The 22,393-nt window shown below is 30.1% G+C and overlaps 3 protein-coding genes across 3 annotated transcripts; 2 read left to right on the forward strand and 1 right to left on the reverse strand.

Annotated features, from left to right (window-relative positions):
- Window positions 1–13,170: 13,170 nt before the first annotated feature.
- Window positions 13,171–15,227, forward strand: LOC126667297 (B-box zinc finger protein 19-like). Its single transcript, XM_050360268.2, has 4 exons — window positions 13,171–13,626; window positions 13,712–13,808; window positions 14,573–14,688; window positions 14,842–15,227. The coding sequence occupies exons 1-4, from the start codon at window positions 13,534–13,536 to the stop codon at window positions 15,058–15,060; spliced, it is 525 nt and encodes a 174-aa protein (XP_050216225.1). The 5' UTR covers window positions 13,171–13,533; the 3' UTR covers window positions 15,061–15,227.
- A 2,181-nt stretch (window positions 15,228–17,408) lies between these two features.
- On the forward strand, window positions 17,409–18,824 carry LOC126666836 (small ubiquitin-related modifier 1-like). The gene is made up of 3 exons (XM_050359714.2): window positions 17,409–17,585; window positions 18,303–18,452; window positions 18,537–18,824. Exons 1-3 carry the CDS (start codon window positions 17,502–17,504, stop codon window positions 18,597–18,599), a joined length of 297 nt encoding a protein of 98 aa, XP_050215671.1. The 5' UTR covers window positions 17,409–17,501; the 3' UTR covers window positions 18,600–18,824.
- Window positions 18,825–20,131: 1,307 nt separating this feature from the next.
- LOC126670369 (uncharacterized) lies at window positions 20,132–21,131 on the reverse strand. Its single transcript, XM_050364078.2, has 2 exons — window positions 20,889–21,131; window positions 20,132–20,447 (listed from the first exon to the last, which is right to left on the reverse strand). The coding sequence occupies exons 1-2, from the start codon at window positions 20,985–20,987 to the stop codon at window positions 20,217–20,219; spliced, it is 330 nt and encodes a 109-aa protein (XP_050220035.1). The 5' UTR covers window positions 20,988–21,131; the 3' UTR covers window positions 20,132–20,216.
- Window positions 21,132–22,393: the final 1,262 nt, after the last annotated feature.

Here is a 22,393-nt window from a genome sequence, read left to right on the forward strand (position 1 = left end):
TTATTTTTAACACAAAAATAAAAAAAAAGTTATAAATTTATGAAATTCAATGTCTTAATAATTTTTTACCAACATTATTGACGGTCATTAGGAAAAAGCCGGTATTTTTTTTAAATGACTATAAAATAAGCACAATATCATAAAATGGGCTAAATAACGTAATTTTAAAAGGTTTTATTAAAATTGAGTTGGCTCGTAAAATTTAGTAATTTTAAAATGTTAACCCTTTTTAAATTTAAAATTTTATTTGCACTTAAATAAGTTAAATAAATTTTATTTATTTAAATTAATTTAAGTATATTTATTAGAAGATATATTATTAATTATAATAATTGAATATTATTTGCTAAAAACATCAGCATGACTTTTTATGTAAAAAAATTCATAAGCATTAGTGTCAAAATCCATAAGACAATTTAAAGAATTTATCTCTAATGTCAATGATAAAATATTAATTAATTTTAATTTAGACGCAAAACTTTAAAATCATAGATAAAAGGAAGTTCCTTTATGATTATCGCAACTTAATCTTACCACAAGATAAACTGTTTTTTACGTGAACAATATTGAATATTAAATTTTTACAGTCATTTAACTTTTATTTATTTTAATTATTTTGATGAAGGAATTTTTTTATTATTCCATGATGTAGCAAAATCCGGACTCACATATACTTTTTTGGTATAAATTACTAAAAAAAATTATTGTTCGTATTTTTGAAGCTTCGATTAAGTACCTAAACTGAGACAAATTAAAGTATCATATGATCAAAATGAAATGATACAAAATTTAGTGACATTGAATATTTAATACCCAATGTATGCAAGATACCTATCCATGCTAGTGTCTATGAACATATTGTACATGAGCCGTCTAAGCAAAAATTAGAGGAAAAAACGCAAATTAAGATTGTTTTTGTGATGTATTTTAAATTTTCTGACGCAAATTAAGATTGTTTTTGTGATGTATTTTAAATTTTCTGTGTTCTCTTTTTTCTTTTATGGTGCAAATGCTTATGAGTGATCGGCTAATCTATACTTTATGGAGAAACTTGCAAAATTAATTAAAGCCAAACAAATGCTCATATTGCTATGAAATGTTGCGTAAGGTTCTCTCCGATTGATTTATGTTAGTTTAGGTAAGGCACTTGCGACAAAAGAAGAAGAAGTATTATTTGATTAGGTAAATATATAATTTAATTAGATTACTAATTATTGATTGTAAATCTAAATTGCAAAGCATATATACTGCATTTTCTTTTATCAAATTGTAATGTGAGGATGTAATCCGCAATACCGTCATAAATTTATTATAAATTTTTTGACAGAATTAAATATATCCTCCATATTTCACACTTTTTTCTACACTTTAAAGTTTGGCCAAGTGGCAAAAAATTTCTCATTACATAAAATTGGGGATTCCAACCCGACTCTTTTAGACGGTTGTTCTCTTGTTTTAAAAAATGTTTAATAATAACAGTTTTTTTAATAAGTGCGCAACTTAGATGCAATATCTACATGCAAAATGGTATAAAATAGAAAGGAGAAATTTACAAAAAAAAATCCACTTTTTTTTTATAAATGGTGATTAAATTAGCATTACCATAAGATGTGATCGGACAAAAAAACAAGCTCTAAAACTTCGAAAAAAAATCTAGACATCGAAATATATTGTTACCACACCATAAATAAAATGAGGGTTGTGATATTTAGAATGAATCACACTCTTATTAATATAATGAAAAATCAAATCCTTAGAGCTTTCAAATCTGCCAAATGCTAAAAAACCAAATAATAGCCCAAAACTTCTTGTATTTTAGATTCGCTAGATCTATCCACACATGATAAAAATTAGTGATATCTTCCGAAATCGACCAAGCCATAACTCCAATTTTTACAAGAAAATCAGTCCAAAACCTCTAAGTGGAAGGACAAAATATTATGGTGTCGTAACCTGCTTCCATTTTGCGCGGTGAAGACAGAATGCTTATGATCAAGAACCCGACGTCGAGCTAGAAAATCTTTGGAAGTAATTCGACCCCAGTGCAAAAGTCAAATGAAGAATTGAAATCTAGGGGGATTTTATGCTTCCAAAGTGCCAACAGAAAGCAGTCCCGTTGCAAATCAGAGTTCGAAATAAGCTTTGCAAAACTCACCGCTGAATAATTGTTTGTAAGCGGAGCGGGGTTCGGGGCCCGCTCGCCTAGACTTATGGCTGACATCGGATCTGCAAAAGTTTGAAAAATGGAATCGTCTCTTATCTTAGTTAGGAAATGCCTTTTATACCAACTGGGTATATCTCTCACGCTTATGGATGAGACCACCTTACATCAGACAAAAAGACTAGGTTCGTGAACATTCTACCAAAACTCGTGTACTTGACTTATCGATTACATTTCTATTTACAGGACATATTCGATTATTTCTCATCTAGACATTCATGGAATTCATAGGATAATGTACTGGAAAGTAAATACGTATAAAAGCAGTAAAGGAAAGCACTAAACCATGTAAGACGCGCATATGACTCTATTTGGATTGGTATGTGAGGTAAGTAGCAAGTACTTTTAAACATACATCTAACCCTAGAATGTCTATCAAATAACAGAGACTGGCTAGTCTAGATCATTTTACATCCGCAAAGCCTAAAGCTGGATTTCTAAGTGAGATTGATTTTCTTAAGTCGTCTTGAATGCCTGTACAACCTTCTAATTACATTATTATGGCAATCCTATGATTTCTAGGTGATTTGATGGGTTTGATTAGTACTTTATGTGGTTAATCCTTTAGCCTGTTAATATTTGGATTGGACATGCTTTTGGAAAACGTTTAAACATTTCAAGCATACACATAAGGCAGGTGATATACATGCAAGGTTAGAGATACTTTTAAACCTTGTAGACCAGAGTGTCTAGCGCTCGATGTGATGTGAATGTTGAGGTGGTCAGAATTAGGACTCAGTCAGAACACAGAAGTTCTTTGTTTTGACGATACTGATATAATGATTTAAATCGGGGTTGATTTTGAGTTTGGACGAACCCGTAATCACTTCTAGAAAGTCGCTTGTTTTGTTAGGTTTGGGCTTCAAGGCCCAGTTGGCTGGGCAAATTACAATTGTGGGTTTCGAGGCCCGAAATAAATAGGAACAATGCCCATTACAACACAAATATATCCTATAACTAATTAAGTAACTGTGTGCTCAAACAGGGCCCAATTTTGAGTTCAAACGAACCTGAAAACACAAAAACAAGTCTGGATCGAAGTTTGGAAGATATGGAAATGATTATGGAAGTATGAATTTCATGGCAATCATGTTAAGATTGCAAAATCATGGAAAGACAATTTACATCAAGAACATAATTTTAGGTAATTTCACAGCAAAACAACCTAAAGCTCCTATACTATACCGTTTTTATCGAGGAGATTCCTATCTCAAAGTTTTAAACGTTTGACACTTTTAAAGGATATTAAACTCCCTGGATCACTATACTTAGGCCAAATTACAGAAAGGTCACTAAACGGACTTTTGTTACAAAAGTATCACTGAAGTTAACAATGTGTTTCAACGGGAAGTCACTCACACAAAACTCACCGTTTTTGATGACATGTCTCGCCGAATTTTTCCACATCATACATGCCTCATATGCCACGTCAGACGAATTTATCTCTAATTAAATATTAGTTTAATAAAAATTTAGGGATCATTTTGGACTATTTACATTAATAATTAAATTAAATTTAATATTAATTTAATTGTTAGTTTTTAATATTAATTAAAACTAAACTAAAATTCTAATTAATTTAATCAAATCAAATTTAAACTAAACCTAATAAATCAAAATTGGTTGTCTTCTCAGGTGGGCGGACCTGTTCGGCGGAAGCGCTGCATCTCTAAGAGCGACGAGAGTGCAGATCCTCTCCGGCCAGCAACAATAACATTTCTTTCTAGACCGGTGACAAGAACGACACTGGAAGCCCATCTCTCAAAAACCAAACACAATCGTTGAAATTATCAAGACCCAAAACGATTTGAATTTCATCTTCACTGTTGCTTCATATTCTTCCTCAAATTCATAAAAATAATTTCCAGAAAATCATCATTAACACTAACTATTTGGATTTCAAAAAAAAAACGAAATGATTTTCCAAATCTATAATCTGAAACTCTTAATACTTGTGGCCGGAGAAGAACTGAAGAGCGTCGCTACTCCACCAATGGACGACCGGAAACACCCATCTCTTTTCTGGTAGATCTCTCCTTTCCTTTCCCCACAGTTGCAACGAGCAGCAGAAAAAGAGGAGCAACGGGGACAGAGATAACTTTAAACGGAAGCTGCTGGGGGAGGTTAGACATCGACGATGGATAGATGGCGAAGATTAAGAGAAGAAGTGTGGAGCTGTTGCGCGTGAGGTGATGGAAGACAGTAGTGGTGATTGGAGTGGAAGAATGGTGTTCCAGAAAAATGAAGAAGATGGCAGTGGTGATGACTAGAGAGGATGAGATGAATTTAGGTAAATTAAATTGAGTGGTTAATTGTGTTTAAACCCTAGAAAAGATGAAGTTAGGTTCCTATATTTTTATTTATGAATTAATATGATTTTTGAGCTTATATTAATTAAAATCCGTCTGACGTGGCGTATGAGGTATGTATGACGTGGACAAATCCGGCAAGACATGTCATCAAAAATGGTGAATTTTGTGTGAGTGACTTCCCGTTGTAACAAATTGTTAACTTCAGTGATACTTTTGTAACAAAAGTCCGTTTAGTGACCTTTCTGTAATCTGGCCTAAGTTTAGTGATCCAGGGAGTTTAATATTCCACTTTTAAATGAATATAATTTGGCAAGTGTGTCCCACTCTCGTCATGTGAGAGTGTGCAAAAAATAATTTTGACTTTTTAACTTTTTGCCATTATAAATAATACATAAAATACATGCAAAGTATAAGGACCTTAAAGGAAATTTTTCACATCATCTTCTAACTCTAAACCTCCAACTATATTTTTCCATAATCTTCTTCCTATAAAATTTCTTTCGAGAAAAAAATTCTTCCTCATAGATGCTCCTATTTCCACCAAATCTACAACTGTTGCTAAAGCTTTAAATCCACACACCACAAACTTATAGGAAGAAGAACGAAAGATATATACAGGCTGAAAATGCACATACAAACCTTTTTTATTGTTTCTAAATGTCTAACCCATTTTTATAACAAAATTATAAAATAATAAAATTTAGGCTTAAATGCACCAAAAATCATTAACTTTCACGTGTTTTTGGTATTTAACATAATCTCTTAATTTTGGCATATATAACATGAACTTTCTATTTTTTTGCAATTAAGTCCACGTGTGTTTTCCTCTGAAAAATAGTGTCATTTTACATCCAAAACGACGTCGTTTTAATCTAAAACGGTGCCGTTTTACATCCAAACGGAGCCGATGTCTTTAATTGCAAATTTTTCAAAGTTCATGTATTTTTTATCAAGATTAAAATATTATATTAAATACTAAAAACACGCGAAAGTTGGTGATTTTTTGTTCATTTAAGCCTAAATTTTATGCTATATGTAGAAAGAACAAATATCAAAACAAATCAAAGCAAAAAAATTGAGTATATGGATTATTGCAGCAAAACCTTTGAGTAACTTTAAGGCTGGGATCGGTGTTATCAGAATTCGCTAAACCTTTGGGGTACCACGAATTGTTACGTGCATCCTAATTCGCAGTACTTTAGAGTACCAAAAACACTTTAGTACGCGTACTGAAACTCTATGTAAAGCGTTTCTTTTAATTTTTGTCAAACGAGAAAAAAAGAGGACTGAAACTTTAAAACGCAAAATAAGATGTAGAAGAAGACGAAGAATAGAGGCATCAGATAAAGAAAACCAGTTTGGCGTGTTCTATTCAGGATTTTGCTATCTTGGGCCTATGGGCTTAAAAAATATTCTTATTTTAAAAACATCTAATTAAGACTCATAGATAACGACATCCACTCCAATACACTTACTGGAGAGAGTTTAAAATTAAAGTCATATTAACTGTCAATTTAATTAATATATGATAAAATTTTCAATTTAACTTTAATTAAAAATAAAAAATGTATGTAATTCACCATAGAAAATAAAAAGTCACGCCTATTTACTTAGGTTAAACTAAAAAATAATGCATTTATTTTTTTTAAAAAGAATACAATTTTACCTATATAAAGGAAAAACGTTAAGAATAAAATGGTTCAGGGTACCGAATATAAAAAGAACATACCAACTGATCCTACCTCCTACGTACTGTTAAAAATAAACTAACGTATTCCGTTTCTATGCCCGTACCACGACCCGAAATGCACACTGCGTTCCTGATAACACTGGAAGGAATTGTTTCGAACACTTGTTGATCATAATGAGGAGGATGATGATGAGCCAAACCCAAGGCACTACGAAATGAATGAGGGGCGGATTTCAACGGTGGAGAAGAAAGGGTAGATCTGCTGCTTCTTAAAGAAACATTCAAAATTTAAAAATTTGTGGATACAGTTCTGGTACTAGTAGCCTCTAAAATAGTGGGTCTGGCTTGTCATAACGTTTTTGGGTAGGAATCGTTTTCGCTTCTAATGGAATACAAAAAAGAACAAACTAAAAAATGAACAGTCATTAAAGAAGTAGTGAGGAAGAAAACTAAACATTAATTATTAATTAAAGAGCAAAAAGATGAAAAAATTATCATTTGCCATCCAAATTATTTTGTTTTACCGTTTTTTTACAGTAATTATATACAGAATAATTTTTTAGATTGTGATGTCACGTAGACGTCAACATATAGGAACGGACCCCACATCATATTTAGTGTATTAAGCATAATGAAGATCTGAGTTTCCTAGCTCAAGCTTGCATCAAACTTGAAGAACAATCAAGAAAGAATAGAAGCAGTTATAGGAGGAGTTAGTTACTTTTACTGTTTGTAAATAACAGCTACATCTGTTATTAAGTTATAGCCATTAGTCTAGTAACCAATAGGATTAGTTTTATTCTCTTCCAATTAGAACATAACACGTGTAAAAGTAAAGCTCTATAATTACAGAGCTATGTTCTTCATTCTTCCTTAATGAAAATTTTCTGCAATCTTGTTCAATTCTGATATGGTATCAAAGCAACATTTCGCGCACTCAAATCTCTAAACAATCACATTGTCAATCTTATTCAAGTTCTTATTGATCTTTGATTCTGATCTCTATTTCTTATTTGTTCTTTGATTTTTCAATTAAATCTTATCAATCTTATTCAGTTCTTCATAATCTTGTTCTTTCGAAAAGCGATTATAATCTTGATTAAATTCATCTTTGTTCATATAAATCTTTTTTAATCCTTGATAATCTTTTTCATTCTTATTCAGATTCTTCTTAATTTTTCTTTTCAAGATTACTTCAGTTTATTCATTTCCTGATAAAATGGTGTTTTCTTCAATCCCAGATCACGAGATGCCTTCTAGTCCGTTTTATATGCATCCTAATGAAAATCCATCATTAGTTTTAGTAACACCATTAATGAATGGTCAGAATTATCATTCATGGGCTCGTTCTATGCGTATGTGTTTGTTATCAAAAAACAAGTTGAAGTTTGTTGATGGGAGCATTCCAATTCCAGCAAAGAATGATCAGATTTTTCCTGTTTGGGAACGTTGTAACACAATGGTACTTTCTTGAATCTTGAGATCATTAACTCCTTCTATTGCTCAAAGTATATTGTGGATTGACAATGCTTTAGATGTTTGGAAAGATTTACATGATAGGTTTTCACAAGGAAATGTTACAAGGATTTCTGATTTACAGGAAGAGATTTATGGTTTTAAACAAAACAATCTTTCAGTAACTGATTACTTTACTCACTTAAAAATGCTTTGGGATGAGTTGACTAATATGAGGATGATACCTGTCTGTATGTGTATACCTCAGTGTCATTGTAATGCTTTATCTTTGGTAAAAGATTATCAAGAAGCTGATTGTATAATTAGGTTTTTAAAAGGGTTAAATGAAGGATATTCTGTTATTAGAACCCAAGTTTTGATGATAGAACCTTTACCTAAGATCAACAAAGTTTTTTCATTAGCTTTGCAACATGAAAGAGAATTAGGGAGTGGACTGAATGTATCACAGAATGTGGATCCACATGTTTTTGCTGCACAGGCTACTTCTTTTAACAGACAGACTTATGGAAATAATAGATTTCAGAATAATAGAATTTCTAAACCACCAATGAATGTTAATCCTGGACAGAATAATTTTAGACCTCAGGGGGGGCAAAAGAGATTTTACACTGCTCCTAATAATGGCAAGCCTATATGTAGTCATTGTGGTTTCTCTGGACATACTATAGATATATGTTTCAAGAAACATGGGTATCCTCCTGGATACAAGCCTAGGTTCACACCACAGTCTTATGTTAATCAAGTAGGAGAATTGATTGATTCTAGTGATCAGGAAGATAGTTATGGTATAGATCAAAATTATGGATATGAGGAGTATAATTATGAAGGACAAAATTCATATGGAGCTGAAACATTTGAATATGAGAAGTTTCAGAATCAAGAAAAACATGTTACACATGGTTTTTCTGCAAATGAATCAAGTACAGCTGCACCTCCAATAACTCAAGAGCAGTATACACAGTTAATGACTCTTCTGCAACAAAATGTGTCTGCTAAAGCTGCATCACCAAGAGTGAATACTATCTCAACAAATTTTGTTCCAGTAGCAGAAGAGCCAGATACTTTTTCTAATACTTATTCTTATTTTAAGAATTTTACTGCTTGTGCATATACACAGAAGTCTGCTAGTACAACTTGGATTATAGACTCAGGTGCTACTGATCATATTGCTTGTTCTTTGCATGCTTTTACTTCTTATGAGTTGGTTAAAGATGTGTTTGTTACCTTGCCAAATAATCAAAAAGTTTCTGTTACACATATAGGGATTGTAAAGTTTAGTAAAAATTTGATTCTTCAGAATGTGTTATATGTTCCTGTGTTTTCCTTTAATCTTATATCCACTAGTAAGTTAATTAGACAATATGATTATTGTTTTATATTACATAGAAATCTTTGTATTATACAGGATCATACCAGATGGATGATGATTGGATTAGCTAGAGAAATTCAAGGTCTCTATCATCTGGATAGGGATCAGTTTCATGAAAATCAATCTATGCTTGATATGGCCAGTTTTGCTGCAAATGTTTCAAAAACTGTTACTATTCATGTTATTTCAAAAGAAGATGAGATACATTGTTTAACTGAAAAAGTTGATTCTAATAGTCTGTGGCATTTTAGATTAGGACATTTATCTCATTCAAGTTTGAAAAGATTACAATCTATAGACTCTAGTATTAAACTTCCTATTGATACTCATTGTAAAACTTGTCATTTGGCTAAGCAAAAGAGAAATCCTTTTCCATTGAGTTGTTCTGTTTCTGCAAACTGTTTTGATTTGATTCATATTGATTTGTGGGGACCAGCAAGAGTTCATTCTATATATGGTCACAAATATTTTTTAACTATAGTAGATGATAAAAGCAGATATACTTGGTTGTTTCTGTTAAAGTTAAAATCTGAGGCTAGAGCTATAATTGTTAATTTTTGTACTTATGTTGAAACTCAGTTTGGTAAAAAAAGTAAAGGTAATAAGAACAGATAATGGTCTTGAATTTAATATGTGTGATTTTTTTAACAATAAAGGTATTATTCATCAAACTACATGTGTTTATACACCTCAGCAAAATTCAATAGTAGAAAGAAAACATCAACATATATTAAATGTAGCTAGATCATTAAAGTTTCAGTCATCTTTGCCATTGATTTTTTGGTCTGCTTGTGTGCATCATGCAGTTTTTCTGATTAATAGGATTCCTTCTCCTGTTATTGATTCTAAAACTCCTTATGAGATTTTATTTAATAAATTGCCTGTGTTTGATCAATTAAAAGTATTTGGATGCTTGGCTTATGCTTCTACAATTGCACATAATAGAAATAAATTTACACCTAGAGCTACTCAGTGTTTATTCATAGGTTATCCAGAAAACACAAAAGGATTCAGATTATATAATATTCAATCTAGACAAACTTTTATCTCTAGAGATGTCAGATTTTATGAACATTTATTTCCTTTTAAGGATTCTGCTTTAGCTTTATCTTTTGATTCAACAGCATGTGTTTTGCCAACTGTGATTAATTCTATTGATGATGAATTGTTAGATGTTTCACATAGGATAAATACAGAGATTGATGTCTTATCTTCACAACCTGTTGCTGAAAATGAATCAGTTTTTACCCAAGATATTGCTATAAATAACCAGACACAACCTGTAGTTTCAGTAAGAAAGTCAAATAGAGTAATGCATAAACCTGCTTTTTTGACAGATTACATTTGTAATGTATCAAAGGTTCAGACAACACCTCATACATTATCAAAAGTCTTTACTTATGATAACTTGTTGTCTAAACATAGAGTTTTTTCAGTGATGATTGATTCAAATAAAGAACCAAAGACCTACAATGAGGCTATTAAACATAATTGTTGGAAAGAGGCAATGACAGCAGAGTTAAAAGCTTTAGAATTGAATAATACATGGACTATGACTGAATTACCAACTGGAAAGGTTCCAATAGGTTGTAAATGGGTGTTTAAAACTAAGTATCATAGTGATGGGACATTAGAAAGACATAAGGCACGCCTAGTAGCAAAAGACTACACACAACAAAATGGGATAGATTACTTAGATACATTCTCACCAGTAGCTAAGATAACAACTATAAGGGTTTTGTTAGCCATTGCAGCATCTCAAAACTGGATTTTACAACAACTAGATATAAATAATGCTTTTTTACATGGAGAGTTAAATGAAGAAGTATATATGCAAGTACCACTTGGTGTTTTTTGTGAGAAAACTAACACAGTATGCAGGTTAAATAAGTCTTTATATGGGCTTAAACAAGCCAGCAGGCAGTGGAATCTGAAGCTAACAGAGGCTTTGTTATCACAAGGATATAAACAGGCACAATCAGATTCTTCATTATTCACAAAGACACAAAGTAGTAAATTCACAGCTCTTCTAGTATATGTAGATGATGTTATTCTCTCAGGAAATGACATAGAAGAGATTACTTCTATAAAAGATTATCTACATAGAGAGTTCAAAATCAAGGATTTAGGATCTCTGAAATTTTTCCTAGGACTTGAAGTAGCTAGATCAAAGGATGGTATTAATCTATGTCAAAAGAAGTATGTGCTTGATTTGTTACAAGAAACAGGATATCTTGGTTCTAAACCAGCAAAGACACCAATGATCACAGCAACAAGACTCACAAAAGATGACAGTCCATTATATTCTGAAGTAAAAGATTACAGAAGACTAGTAGGTAAATTAATCTACCTATGTAATACAAGACCAGACATAGCTTTTTCAGTTCAGCAACTATCTCAATATCTTGACTGTCCAACTGAGAAGCACTATGCAGCAATAGGCAGGATTCTAAGATATCTGAAGAAATCTCCAGGACAAGGATTGTTCTTTTCCAAAGACAATTCTATACAGATAAAAGCCTTCTCAGACTCAGATTGGGCAACATGTCCTGACAGTAGAAGATCAATAACTGGAAATTGTGTTTTCATTGGAAATTCTCTAATATCCTGGAAAACAAAGAAACAAGCAACTGTTTCAAAATCCAGTTCAGAAGCAGAATACAGGGCATTAGCAAATCTGACTTGTGAAATTCAATGGATTTCATACCTTCTTCAAGATCTTCAGATTCAGCATCCTCAACCAGCAATGGTATATTGTGATAATCAAGCTGCATGCTATCTGGCTCATAATCCTGTCTTCCATGAGAGGACAAAACACATTGAGATAGATTGTCACATTGTAAGGCAGAAAATACAGTCAGGTCTGTTACATCTCTTTCCTATCTCTTCTAAAAATCAGCTTGCAGATTTTTTCACAAAGCCTTTATCTTCAACAACTTTTTTGAGTTTCCTAGCCAAGCTTGGTGTAAAAAGTTTATACACTCCAGCTTGAGGGGGGGTATTAAGCATAATGAAGATCTGAGTTTCCTAGCTCAAGCTTGCATCAAACTTGAAGAACAATCAAGAAAGAATAGAAGCAGTTATAGGAGGAGTTAGTTACTTTTACTGTTTGTAAATAATAGCTACAGCTGTTATTAAGTTATAGCCGTTAGTCTAGTAACCAATAGGATTAGTTTTATTCTCTTCCAATTAGAACATAACACGTGTAAAAGTAAAGCTCTATAATTACAGAGCTATGTTCTTCATTCTTCCTTAATGAAAATTTTCTGCAATCTTGTTCAATTCTGATATAGTGTGAGGCACGCATGTCAAATTTCATCCATATAACAGTGTTAAAATTGGATTTTGCCAAGTACGAGGATTCGAACATGAACAATTTTAGGGTAGAGACTTTCTGAAAAACAGTATAATGCAGAGGCTTTAAATGGGTTTTGCCTAATAGAATCGATGAAATCACGAAAATATGATAGAAATTTAATGTTGGCCATCAAAAACCTACCATAAACCCCCTTCTTATACCCCGGGTTTGGGACCAGGAATTCATTCATAGCCTAATTGAGATGGGGGATTGAAGCCCAACTAAGGTGTGAGTTCCTAGTGGCATGTTAATGGACAAACAAAACAAACTGGATAGAACCAAAATTTTGATTTTTTTTTATGCTATTTTTGTTTTTGTGGACTAGAAGCTGCCTACACTTCAATCTAAACCACCCATTTCATCATTCCTTTGGACCCCATCTCTGATATCTAACTAGTGGTTCATATTCAACTACCAGAACCCCCCATACCACCTTTCAAGTTTGCAGCCACACATTTCTCAAACAAAGTTGACATCAATCACACCCCATAATACTATATACTATAATTTTATTATAATATAATTCTAGTCAATACGCTACATTATACATACATTTCTCTCTAATTAATTTTACTATAATGTCTATAATTTTGAATAAATAGTATTAAAGAAATTAATTCATCGAGTAATTCAACTTATTTTCGGTGAAAACAGGATAAAATCTCAACTACATCGAGTGTATTTGAGATACATTTTAATATATACATCCGATATAGATAATATAGTTTCTTAAATTATAAATAATAGTGTATTTACGTACGCTTGAATAATATAGACCACCTATATTATTTCTTCAAGAGCTTGCCCTAGAACACCTCCCATTTATCCTCTTACACTTTTGCTAATCTAAAATCCTAAACTATATAGGTTCTGTCGTAAACATCAACAACTTATAAGTTATATGTAATAGAACAACAAATATATACATATTTATCTGATCATTTTACAGATCTTGAGAGATTTAACTGGTTGATGTCTTCTTGTGGTACCATTAACCTTATTTTATCCTTGACTAGATAGTAAATGAATATTCATTTTCTTCTTCATCTTCTAGTTTTAGTAGTCATTGAACTGTTGAAGAAATGATAAAATTTGGAGAAAATTATTATGCGTACGCTTTGTGATAACTGTGAGAGTGCTGCTGCTATTGTCTTCTGTGCAGCTGATGAGGCTGCTCTATGCCGTGCCTGCGATTATAAGGTTTTTAGATAGTATATTTATGTTTTGATGTGCGGAAAATTTTGAAAGTTTGTGTTTTAATGGAGTTTGTTTTGTTCTGTTTCAGGTTCATATGTGTAATAAGCTTGCTGGTCGCCATGTCCGAGTTGGTCTTGCAGATCCGAGCGATGTTCCTCGTTGTGATATCTGTGAAAATGCACCTGGTATTTGTGCTTATTGTTTATAATATTGTTTGTTTAAACTCTAGCTTATTTTGCCGACAATAATTTGTTATTCTTGAACAAAATTGTTTTGCTAATATTCTAAATTATTTTAACTTTTTTATATTCACTATTAAAATAAGGGTTCGTTATTAAAAAAATATAAACTTTAATGTATTTTATAATCATAACATGTATATTTAAAATTTGTCAATATATCAATTGTTTACATTTCAAAATACTGATCAATTTTTCGATAAAAACATGCTGACGTGATTGACAGGATAATATTTTTTCATCGGAAGATAGCCCGATGTTTTGAATTATAAAAAAAATAACAATTCTCATCTTTTATTATCAGGTTATAAAGTTTCTGTTGTATTTACAAAATACGCTAAAATTTATGATTTAATTTATATATATTTAATCTTTAAAATAAATTTCCACCTAATAGATATATATAATATCAAATTCGAGATCTCTAAAAGTTTATCAATTTCAATCACTCTGGTGTCGTAAACTCTCTTAACTAGGGGATTAGTGAGTGTAGTTGATTGTTAATTATACTTGATTTTAGAAACTATTAATTTTCAAATATTGCAATGTGGCTAGCTGCAATTAGTCACTTATTTAATTTCTTAAATAAGTATAATTAGCAATATATTTTTTGAGAAAATAGCATTATATATTTGAATGTTATAATTGTAGGATTATTAGTTTATCGTTTCTGGAAGAGGGGTTATTAAACTCATATTTGGAAAATGCAGCATTTTTTTACTGTGAGGTAGATGGAAGTTCTCTATGTTTGCAATGTGACGTGAGTGTCCATGTTGGTGGTAAAAGAAAGCATGGTAGATTTCTTCTACTCAGACAAAGAGTCGAGGTCCGTAATTTCAATTACTTCTACCTTATTTTCGTTTCGTACTTCATTTAATTCTTCGCAATTCCGTCACAAATTAGCATTAATTAAATTATCTCCGTCACAATTTAAATATTTTTAGTGAATTACATGTATTCGTTTTTCGTTTTGTTTTAGTTCCCAGGTGATAAAACTGACGCAACTTTAGAAGCAATGGATCAAGGTGAGGCAAAGAGAGGGACAATTCCTCCACCTAGGATGACAATGGGAGAGAATCATCAGCAACTCCCATTGCCGGACTCGAATTCGGATCACGGACATGGCAAAATGGACAATAAATTAATTGATTTGAATATGAAGCCTCATCGAGTTCATGATCAAGCTCCCAATGATTAGGTATAAAAGCATGCCAAGAGTTTTAGTTTAATTTTCTAGATTCAGTTATAGGATTGGTTTGTAAACATTCGGCTATTGCTCCAATTTGAGAGTTTTTAACGTATTGTAATAAGAATAGCATCTGATATAATTATCAAATCAATGAAAAAAATTATGGATTTATTGTATTTTTTTTAATTATTTTTTTATCATTGGAGAAAGTTGGGATTTTTAGCGCTCGTCGAAAAAATTGATCTCACATTTCCATTAGAATATTGCCCAACGCACATAGAATTTGAGCTACAGGATATTGATAATTTTTTAGAAATAAGCATTTTATGAGTAAAAATGCACATATATTCTTGATTTGCCAGTAGAAAATTACAATTTTTGTATTTCAATTGATGACTATCAGGATAATACTTTAATTCTATATTCAATTTTTTAATTGTTAAAGTATAGTATTAAAATTATTTATTTTAATGATATTAATACTTTTGACTTTAAATTAAATCCAATTTTTATAAAGGTTTTAGTAAAGTTAAAACCTAAATCCTATTTAGTGAAATATCGAATTTCAGTTTTACTAGTTTTAGTGATATTTTCTTTCCTATCAATCTGATACAAATTTATTTATATTTTGATTTAAGAGTTTTTTTATCTGATTTGGTTCATGAAAGATACATAAATCTAACAAATTAAATGCTACCAAAATATAATAAAAATATTAATTTTTTAAACTTAATTGGTTAAGGCCTAATGCATTAAAAACCCCCGACCTTTTAGTCCCTTTTCAATCCTACCCTAACGTTGAAAATTTGTCAATTTTACCCTATTTTGCATTTTTGCGTTTCAATTGTACCCTGAAATATTAAATTAACGTCGTTTTCATTTGGAAATTTTTTAAAATCATTCTTCATGTCTAACATATATTAATTGTATGTTTTTAAAATTTATTTAAATTTAGTTAAATTAATTAAGAATTTAAATTAGTGTTAACTCGATTATGGTTTTTAGTTGGTATTTAAAAATAAAGGACTTATTTGTACTTTTTTGAATAAAAAAGAATTTAATTTCATCTTTAAACTTAGTTAATTGAATGATTTTATCATTTAAGTAAAAATTAACAAAAATTAAAAAATTGGGGTATAATTGAAAACGAAAAATTCAAAAGTGGGTATTGAAAAAAAAATCTAAAAATGAGGGGTTTTTGAGTGATTAGGCCATTGGTTAAATACATACATCTTTTGACCATTTTTTAAAGAAATTATTTATCGTCACAAACTCTTATAATTGATGAGGATAAAATTGTCTATGTTTACAGAGTAAAGGTGATTTCTTTGCTTGTTTTTTACTTAGTACACAAAATAATTTTGTAATATGTAAAATGAATTTTTTTTATTATGTAACCAATCAATTTTAATTGAATAAAACTATTTTATAGATTTAGTTTAATTTAAGAATAATGATTAATTTTGTGAGTCATTGGTTAGTCAAAACCTATTGATTTTAGAAGAGACGCTCTTATTCAGCTAATTAATTTGTTGCACCTTAACTAAAATTCTAAAAAGTAATAAACAATAAACAATAATGTTATATATATGTTTTAATATATAATTTTTGATTATGCATATTTACAATATCATTTAATTATACTTTTTTGGGATTATACTATTTGGAGAAAAATATTTACTAAAATACTAGAAGAAATACACTTAAGAACACCAAAAGACAACTATTATATTCTAAAAATATAAAAACACCAAAAAGTACCAAAAACATTTAAAATATACCTAAAACACTCCTACATAAAAATTGCGGTTTTCATTTTTAAAAAAATACCTACTTCCAGCTAAAAGTTTGCAAAAACACTATAATTTTTTTCTGTTATAAAACTAACCTCTTGTTTTTTTCAAATGTATATTTTTAATAAATTATTGGTAGATTATAGGTAGGTTGAAAAAAATATATTTATATATAAAAAAAGTTGAAAATATATATCTCTATAACAATAAAAGTCAGAGCATATTAAAAAAAACATATAAATCGTAGTTTTTTAAAAGTGCAAGTAGAAAAACTTTACATAATTTATGTTTTTTTTTGTTTACTATAAAAATTTATATTTTTGATACATATTTAATATATTATTAGTAGATTTTTGATAGATCTTTGATACAGTACGTAAAAAGTAAAAAAAAAGTTTATAAATTTTCTAGATATTTAAATTGTTTTGGAAAGTACGGATTTTTGTAATATTTGTCCCTTTTTTCTGGATTAGTTTTTTAATTGAAGCCCATGTAAAGCAGCTGGACAAGCCCAGCAATCCAGCCCTTGTTTATGTAACTTGCTATTCTCATTTAGAATAGCAACCCAGAGATTTTCAATTAGAATTCCTCTGTATCATATAAACCAAAGCAAATCAATCAAATTCGTATCAGAAATCTCCTTATTCGTTCGAGAAAATGTCCGGAGTAACCAATCAAGAAGAGGATAAGAAACCCGCCGATCAATCTGCCGCTCATATCAATCTCAAAGTCAAGGGCCAGGTAATTCTCTCCTTTTTTGTAAAACCCTCGTATCTGCTTGAATTCTGTTAATCATAGAGGTACGATTTATGGCTTTGGGTCAATTTTTTATCTTAATTTTTTGTCTAGTCACCCAATCGTTTTCTTATTTAGGGTTTGATTCCATTGCTCAACTTTGTGTAATTGTTAAGTTTGAGATTTTGGTGGATTTTTTTTGTTTAATTTAGTTTCTGAATTATTTTATCAGACAATTGTGTTTGGTTATGGTTTAAAATATAGTTATTGACTTGAAAGTTTGAGTCTTTTTTGAATTTTGTGCTAAATCTTGATTGTTGCTTAAACTGAAGCTCTTGAATACGTAGATTTGCGCTTATGTGTTTGATTTTCTAGGGTTTGTTTGTAAAGATTGTCATGGTTTTATTTTGCTACCCAATTTGTGTTGTATTTTGTATTTGGGGTTTTATTTCAGCTCTGAAATTATAGCCATCTACTTTAGCACTGAACTTATAGGACTGGATAATAGTTTTCTTATGTTGTTTTTTTTTTTGATTTGTCTAGTTTGTTTTTTTGGTTAAATTGGTCCTTATTTTTTATCAATGGTTATTTTTTTGTGGAAAAATGCTTAGATTACTTGAATCATGTACGTTTACGTGTTTTCGAAAGCTGAACAGTTAAGACTGGCATATGTGCATAGCTAAATGAGATAGTTTTTTTGATTCATGATGTTTGGCTTTGTAGGATGGTAGTGAAGTTTTCTTTAGAATCAAGAGAGTTACTCAATTAAAGAAGCTTATGAATGCTTATTGCGACCGTCAATCGGTAGAGTTTAACTCTATTGCATTTTTGTTCGATGGTCGTCGCCTTCGTGGAGAGCAAACACCAGATGAGGTTTCTTATTTGTGTTATTTCTATAGCGTGCAGTAACGTTTATGTTTCTTATTTTTAAGTTGGTTATGTGTTCTTTTGTCACAGTTGGAAATGGAGGACGGAGATGAGATAGATGCCATGCTTCACCAAACAGGCGGTGCGCTGTAGGTTTCGTTGAGCTTATTTGGTAGAGGTGCAATTAGTAGTAGGATGTTCATCTTTTCAGAAATTTGTTCTTCGAGATGAAACTTATCAGTTGTCAATATATTTTATACTTGTGATGCTATTTGGAGCCTGGCCTCTGCCTTTTTATTTGGTTAATTGTTGATATGCTTTGTTAGGGTTTGAAATACTATTCCTTCTGTTTATTTTCATTGTCTGATTATCTGTTTAGCATGTGTGATGAAATTGGCTTGTTCATTACTGTGGAAATTGATTGTGCAGGTCTTTAAATTTCAATTATAACTTTCTGCTATGATGTGCAAAATCCGAATAATGTAGCCAAAGCCGATAAATTTCGTATTTTCATATATTATTTTTTATCTAAAAATACTCCAATAATTTAAGTATGTTTTTTATGACTCTCCAAAGAAACTTGGTAACCTTTTTATGTATATTTTTTATGATTTTTAAAAATTTTCATTGATTAAATAAAGGGTTAACTTCATATAAAATCACTAGCTTTATACGTTTTTTCATTTTAATCACGTCTTTTAAAAAAAGTGTCAAATAAAATCAACACCTTTCATTTCTTTGCAAATCTATCACGAATGTGAAAAGTTGGTGTATTTTTGTTGACTTGATAATCGAAATCAACAAGAAAAGAGTACGATGAATGTCTTTTTTGTGTTAATTAGGTCATTAGTCAGATTAGAAAATTTATTTGAAAGGAAAAAGACACCGAATTTTTTTATCGGTGATAGATTTATAAAAAAATGAAATGTGGTGATTTTATTTGAAATTCTTTAAAGGACGTAATTAAAATGAAAAAATGTGTAAATGTGGTGATTTTATAAGAAACTAACTCCTAAATATAAAACTTAACATGATGAATTGTATTTAATTTTTTTTATGATTTTAGATTAGATTTATATAAAAAAAATGAACCTATCTGCCCAAAATTATAGCTTTTTTTATAAATATACTACATATACCATGATTTTTAAACTTTACCAATATATTATGTCATTTAGTCAATTTTTGTCAAAAATACCCATAGCTCATTTGAATTTTGCCAAACACCTCCAAGTTAAGGAGAATTATGTGCAACATCAATTTAAATTTCATTTATTGTCATACGTTTTTCTAAAACTACAAAATCATCCAGCTATATATATAATGCAAAAATCCTACTAAAGTTATGAACTCAATTCCTCCAACAAATCCTAAAATTATCGTTTACAAAATTTGAGAAATAAAAATCTTACAAGCTCAAGAAATGATATAGTTAAAAAAAAATTACAAGTAAGATAATTGTTCAATTTCAGCTTGATTAATAGCTATGTCAACCCCTTATTCCAACTTCAAATTCAAAAGATATCTACATTAAAATTTCAATTCCAATACATTATTACTATAAATCTTCAATGCATACTATTAGATAGTAAGTAAATCTCATAAAATTATAATTGGAGAGTCAGGTTTGTCTTATTTTACAACTCAGTCCGTAATAGTGTGTGTATATATACATTTTATTAACTCAGAAATGGACTCTTTGAACAAACAAACAAAACTGAAGATAAATTAAAATTATAAGAACTAATAATCTATATAATAATAATAAAATCACCCCTTTTTACGAGAATCAGCATCAGCTGGTTCATCATGTTTTTTAGACCTTTGCTCAACAGCTTCAGCAGACTCTCGACTGTGATCAGTAGCAATAGTTTGTTGATCATCCGCTGTTTCGTCTGATTTCGCCTTCTCCTCCGCCACTCTCTTGAATTCGTCGGCTGTTGACGGTGCTCTCTCTTCTACTCCATGCCCATCAGTCTGACCGTTGCTTTCACTGTATCTCTATTATATTTTATTCATGATCAATTGCACCAACCAAGAAAATAATTAGGTAGCATGAACACGGACACAAAAATACTTGAACACGAACACGGCAAAACGGTCTCATATTAAGATTTTTTATATTAAAATTGAGGTTTCATGAAGTGTCCGACGCGCTTTCAAAACAGAATTTTGAGTGAATACATCAGCATATGGTGTCTACATTAACTTTATTAAATAAAAAATAACTACATATTCCGATCTGCCAAAATCCAAATTTTACATTTCATTTATAAATCACGTTAATTCGTGATTGTATTTGCATTTAATCCTAACTTAAAATACATATTAGAATGATTCATATCAGCTTTTTTTATCAAAACTATTCGATATTACGAATTATAAAACTAAAATTTCGGATTGAATACATAAAAATACTAGAAAAAGAGAGATGGTTCGTACCTTGATGATGGGGTTGTATGGAAATGGTGTTTTAGGCGACGGTCTTGAGAATTTGCAGAGAAGCAATTTTGGTGATAATGCCAAAATGTTAAAACTCATTTTAAGTTTATATTTTTTTCAGAGAGAAACGATGATGAACAGAGATCCAAATAGCTAACAACATTGATGCTAATAGTGATAACAGTGTACGTGTCTTCTGTACAAGGAAACCTAATAGTACGTGGTGCTATTTCAGTTTAATTAAGCATTTCAAGGCATGCAATTATTTATTTATATTTATCTTATTTTTGACTAGATCTTAATTTACACATATATCTAAATATTTAGGTGGATTTCTATCCTGGTGGGGATCAAGATAAGGTGGCTGATTGCGTTTAATACCAATCGGGATAATAATACAGATCAGCAAATGCCAAAAGTTATATCAGAAAAGAGGCCAAATATCACGTTGGTGTGCTCATTATGGACTTCACTGTATATGGCTATTTTATAAGTATTTTTGAAACGTATCTTAAGTGTGTTAAAAGACAAATTTGGTGTATTTTTTTTTGGCTTATTTGCTCCAAAAATCACCAACTTTTACGTATTTTTGGTATTTGACACGAACTTTTAATTTTGGCATATAAATACACAAACTATCAATTTTTTACATATATAATACAGACACCGTTTTTGACATAAAACGGCACCGTTTTTGACCTAAAACGGCAACGTTTTTGACCTAAAACGGGAAACTTGGTCATATATGCAAAAAATTGATAGTTCGTGTATTTATATGCCAAAATTAAAAGTTCGTGTCAAATACCAAAAACACGCGAAAGTTGGTAATTTTTTGTGCATTTTTTTTATGTATTTTCAATTGTTTCTCGGTATATGTTCAGTTTTGTTAAATGTTATGTATGAAATTTTTTTAAGTGTTTATTAGATAGTCTTTTTTATGTTTTTTTGATATATTTTATGTAGCATATTAATTCTGAAAAATAGACCAAAAGTACATCGATTTAATTTAATTTAATTTATAGTATATTTTTTGTATTTTTTAATCCAATATTTGTATATTGTTTTTTTAGTGTCTAAAAAAATTGACTTTTTGTGACAATACTTTTTTAAAAAACTTTTAAAAAATCCCAACAATTAACATAATTTTAATAAAACTAAATTAAATATGATAATTTTCAAATTTTAATTTGGGTGTTAAATAATAAATTAATAAAGGAGAATGAAGAGAGGATATTTTAAATTTTTAAAACAATTTAACTCATAGTTATTTATATATTACAATATTAATTTATAGAAGTTACAAACTGATTCTAAAATTCTTACATTCTGACTTCAAAAAAAAAATCTTACATTCAAAATTGCAATTATAATTATAGAAATAAAAAAATAGATTCAAAAGAAAAAAGTAAATCCTTATTTAAAAAAAAGATATTTATATTAAAAAATTATTCTCTTTTTGTAAGATTTTTTTATAAGAATAGCATCACTCAAAATTACAAAATTTA

Source organism: Mercurialis annua, linkage group LG2 (genome assembly GCF_937616625.2).
Source record: "Mercurialis annua linkage group LG2, ddMerAnnu1.2, whole genome shotgun sequence".
Taxonomy (NCBI): Eukaryota; Viridiplantae; Streptophyta; class Magnoliopsida; order Malpighiales; family Euphorbiaceae; genus Mercurialis; species Mercurialis annua.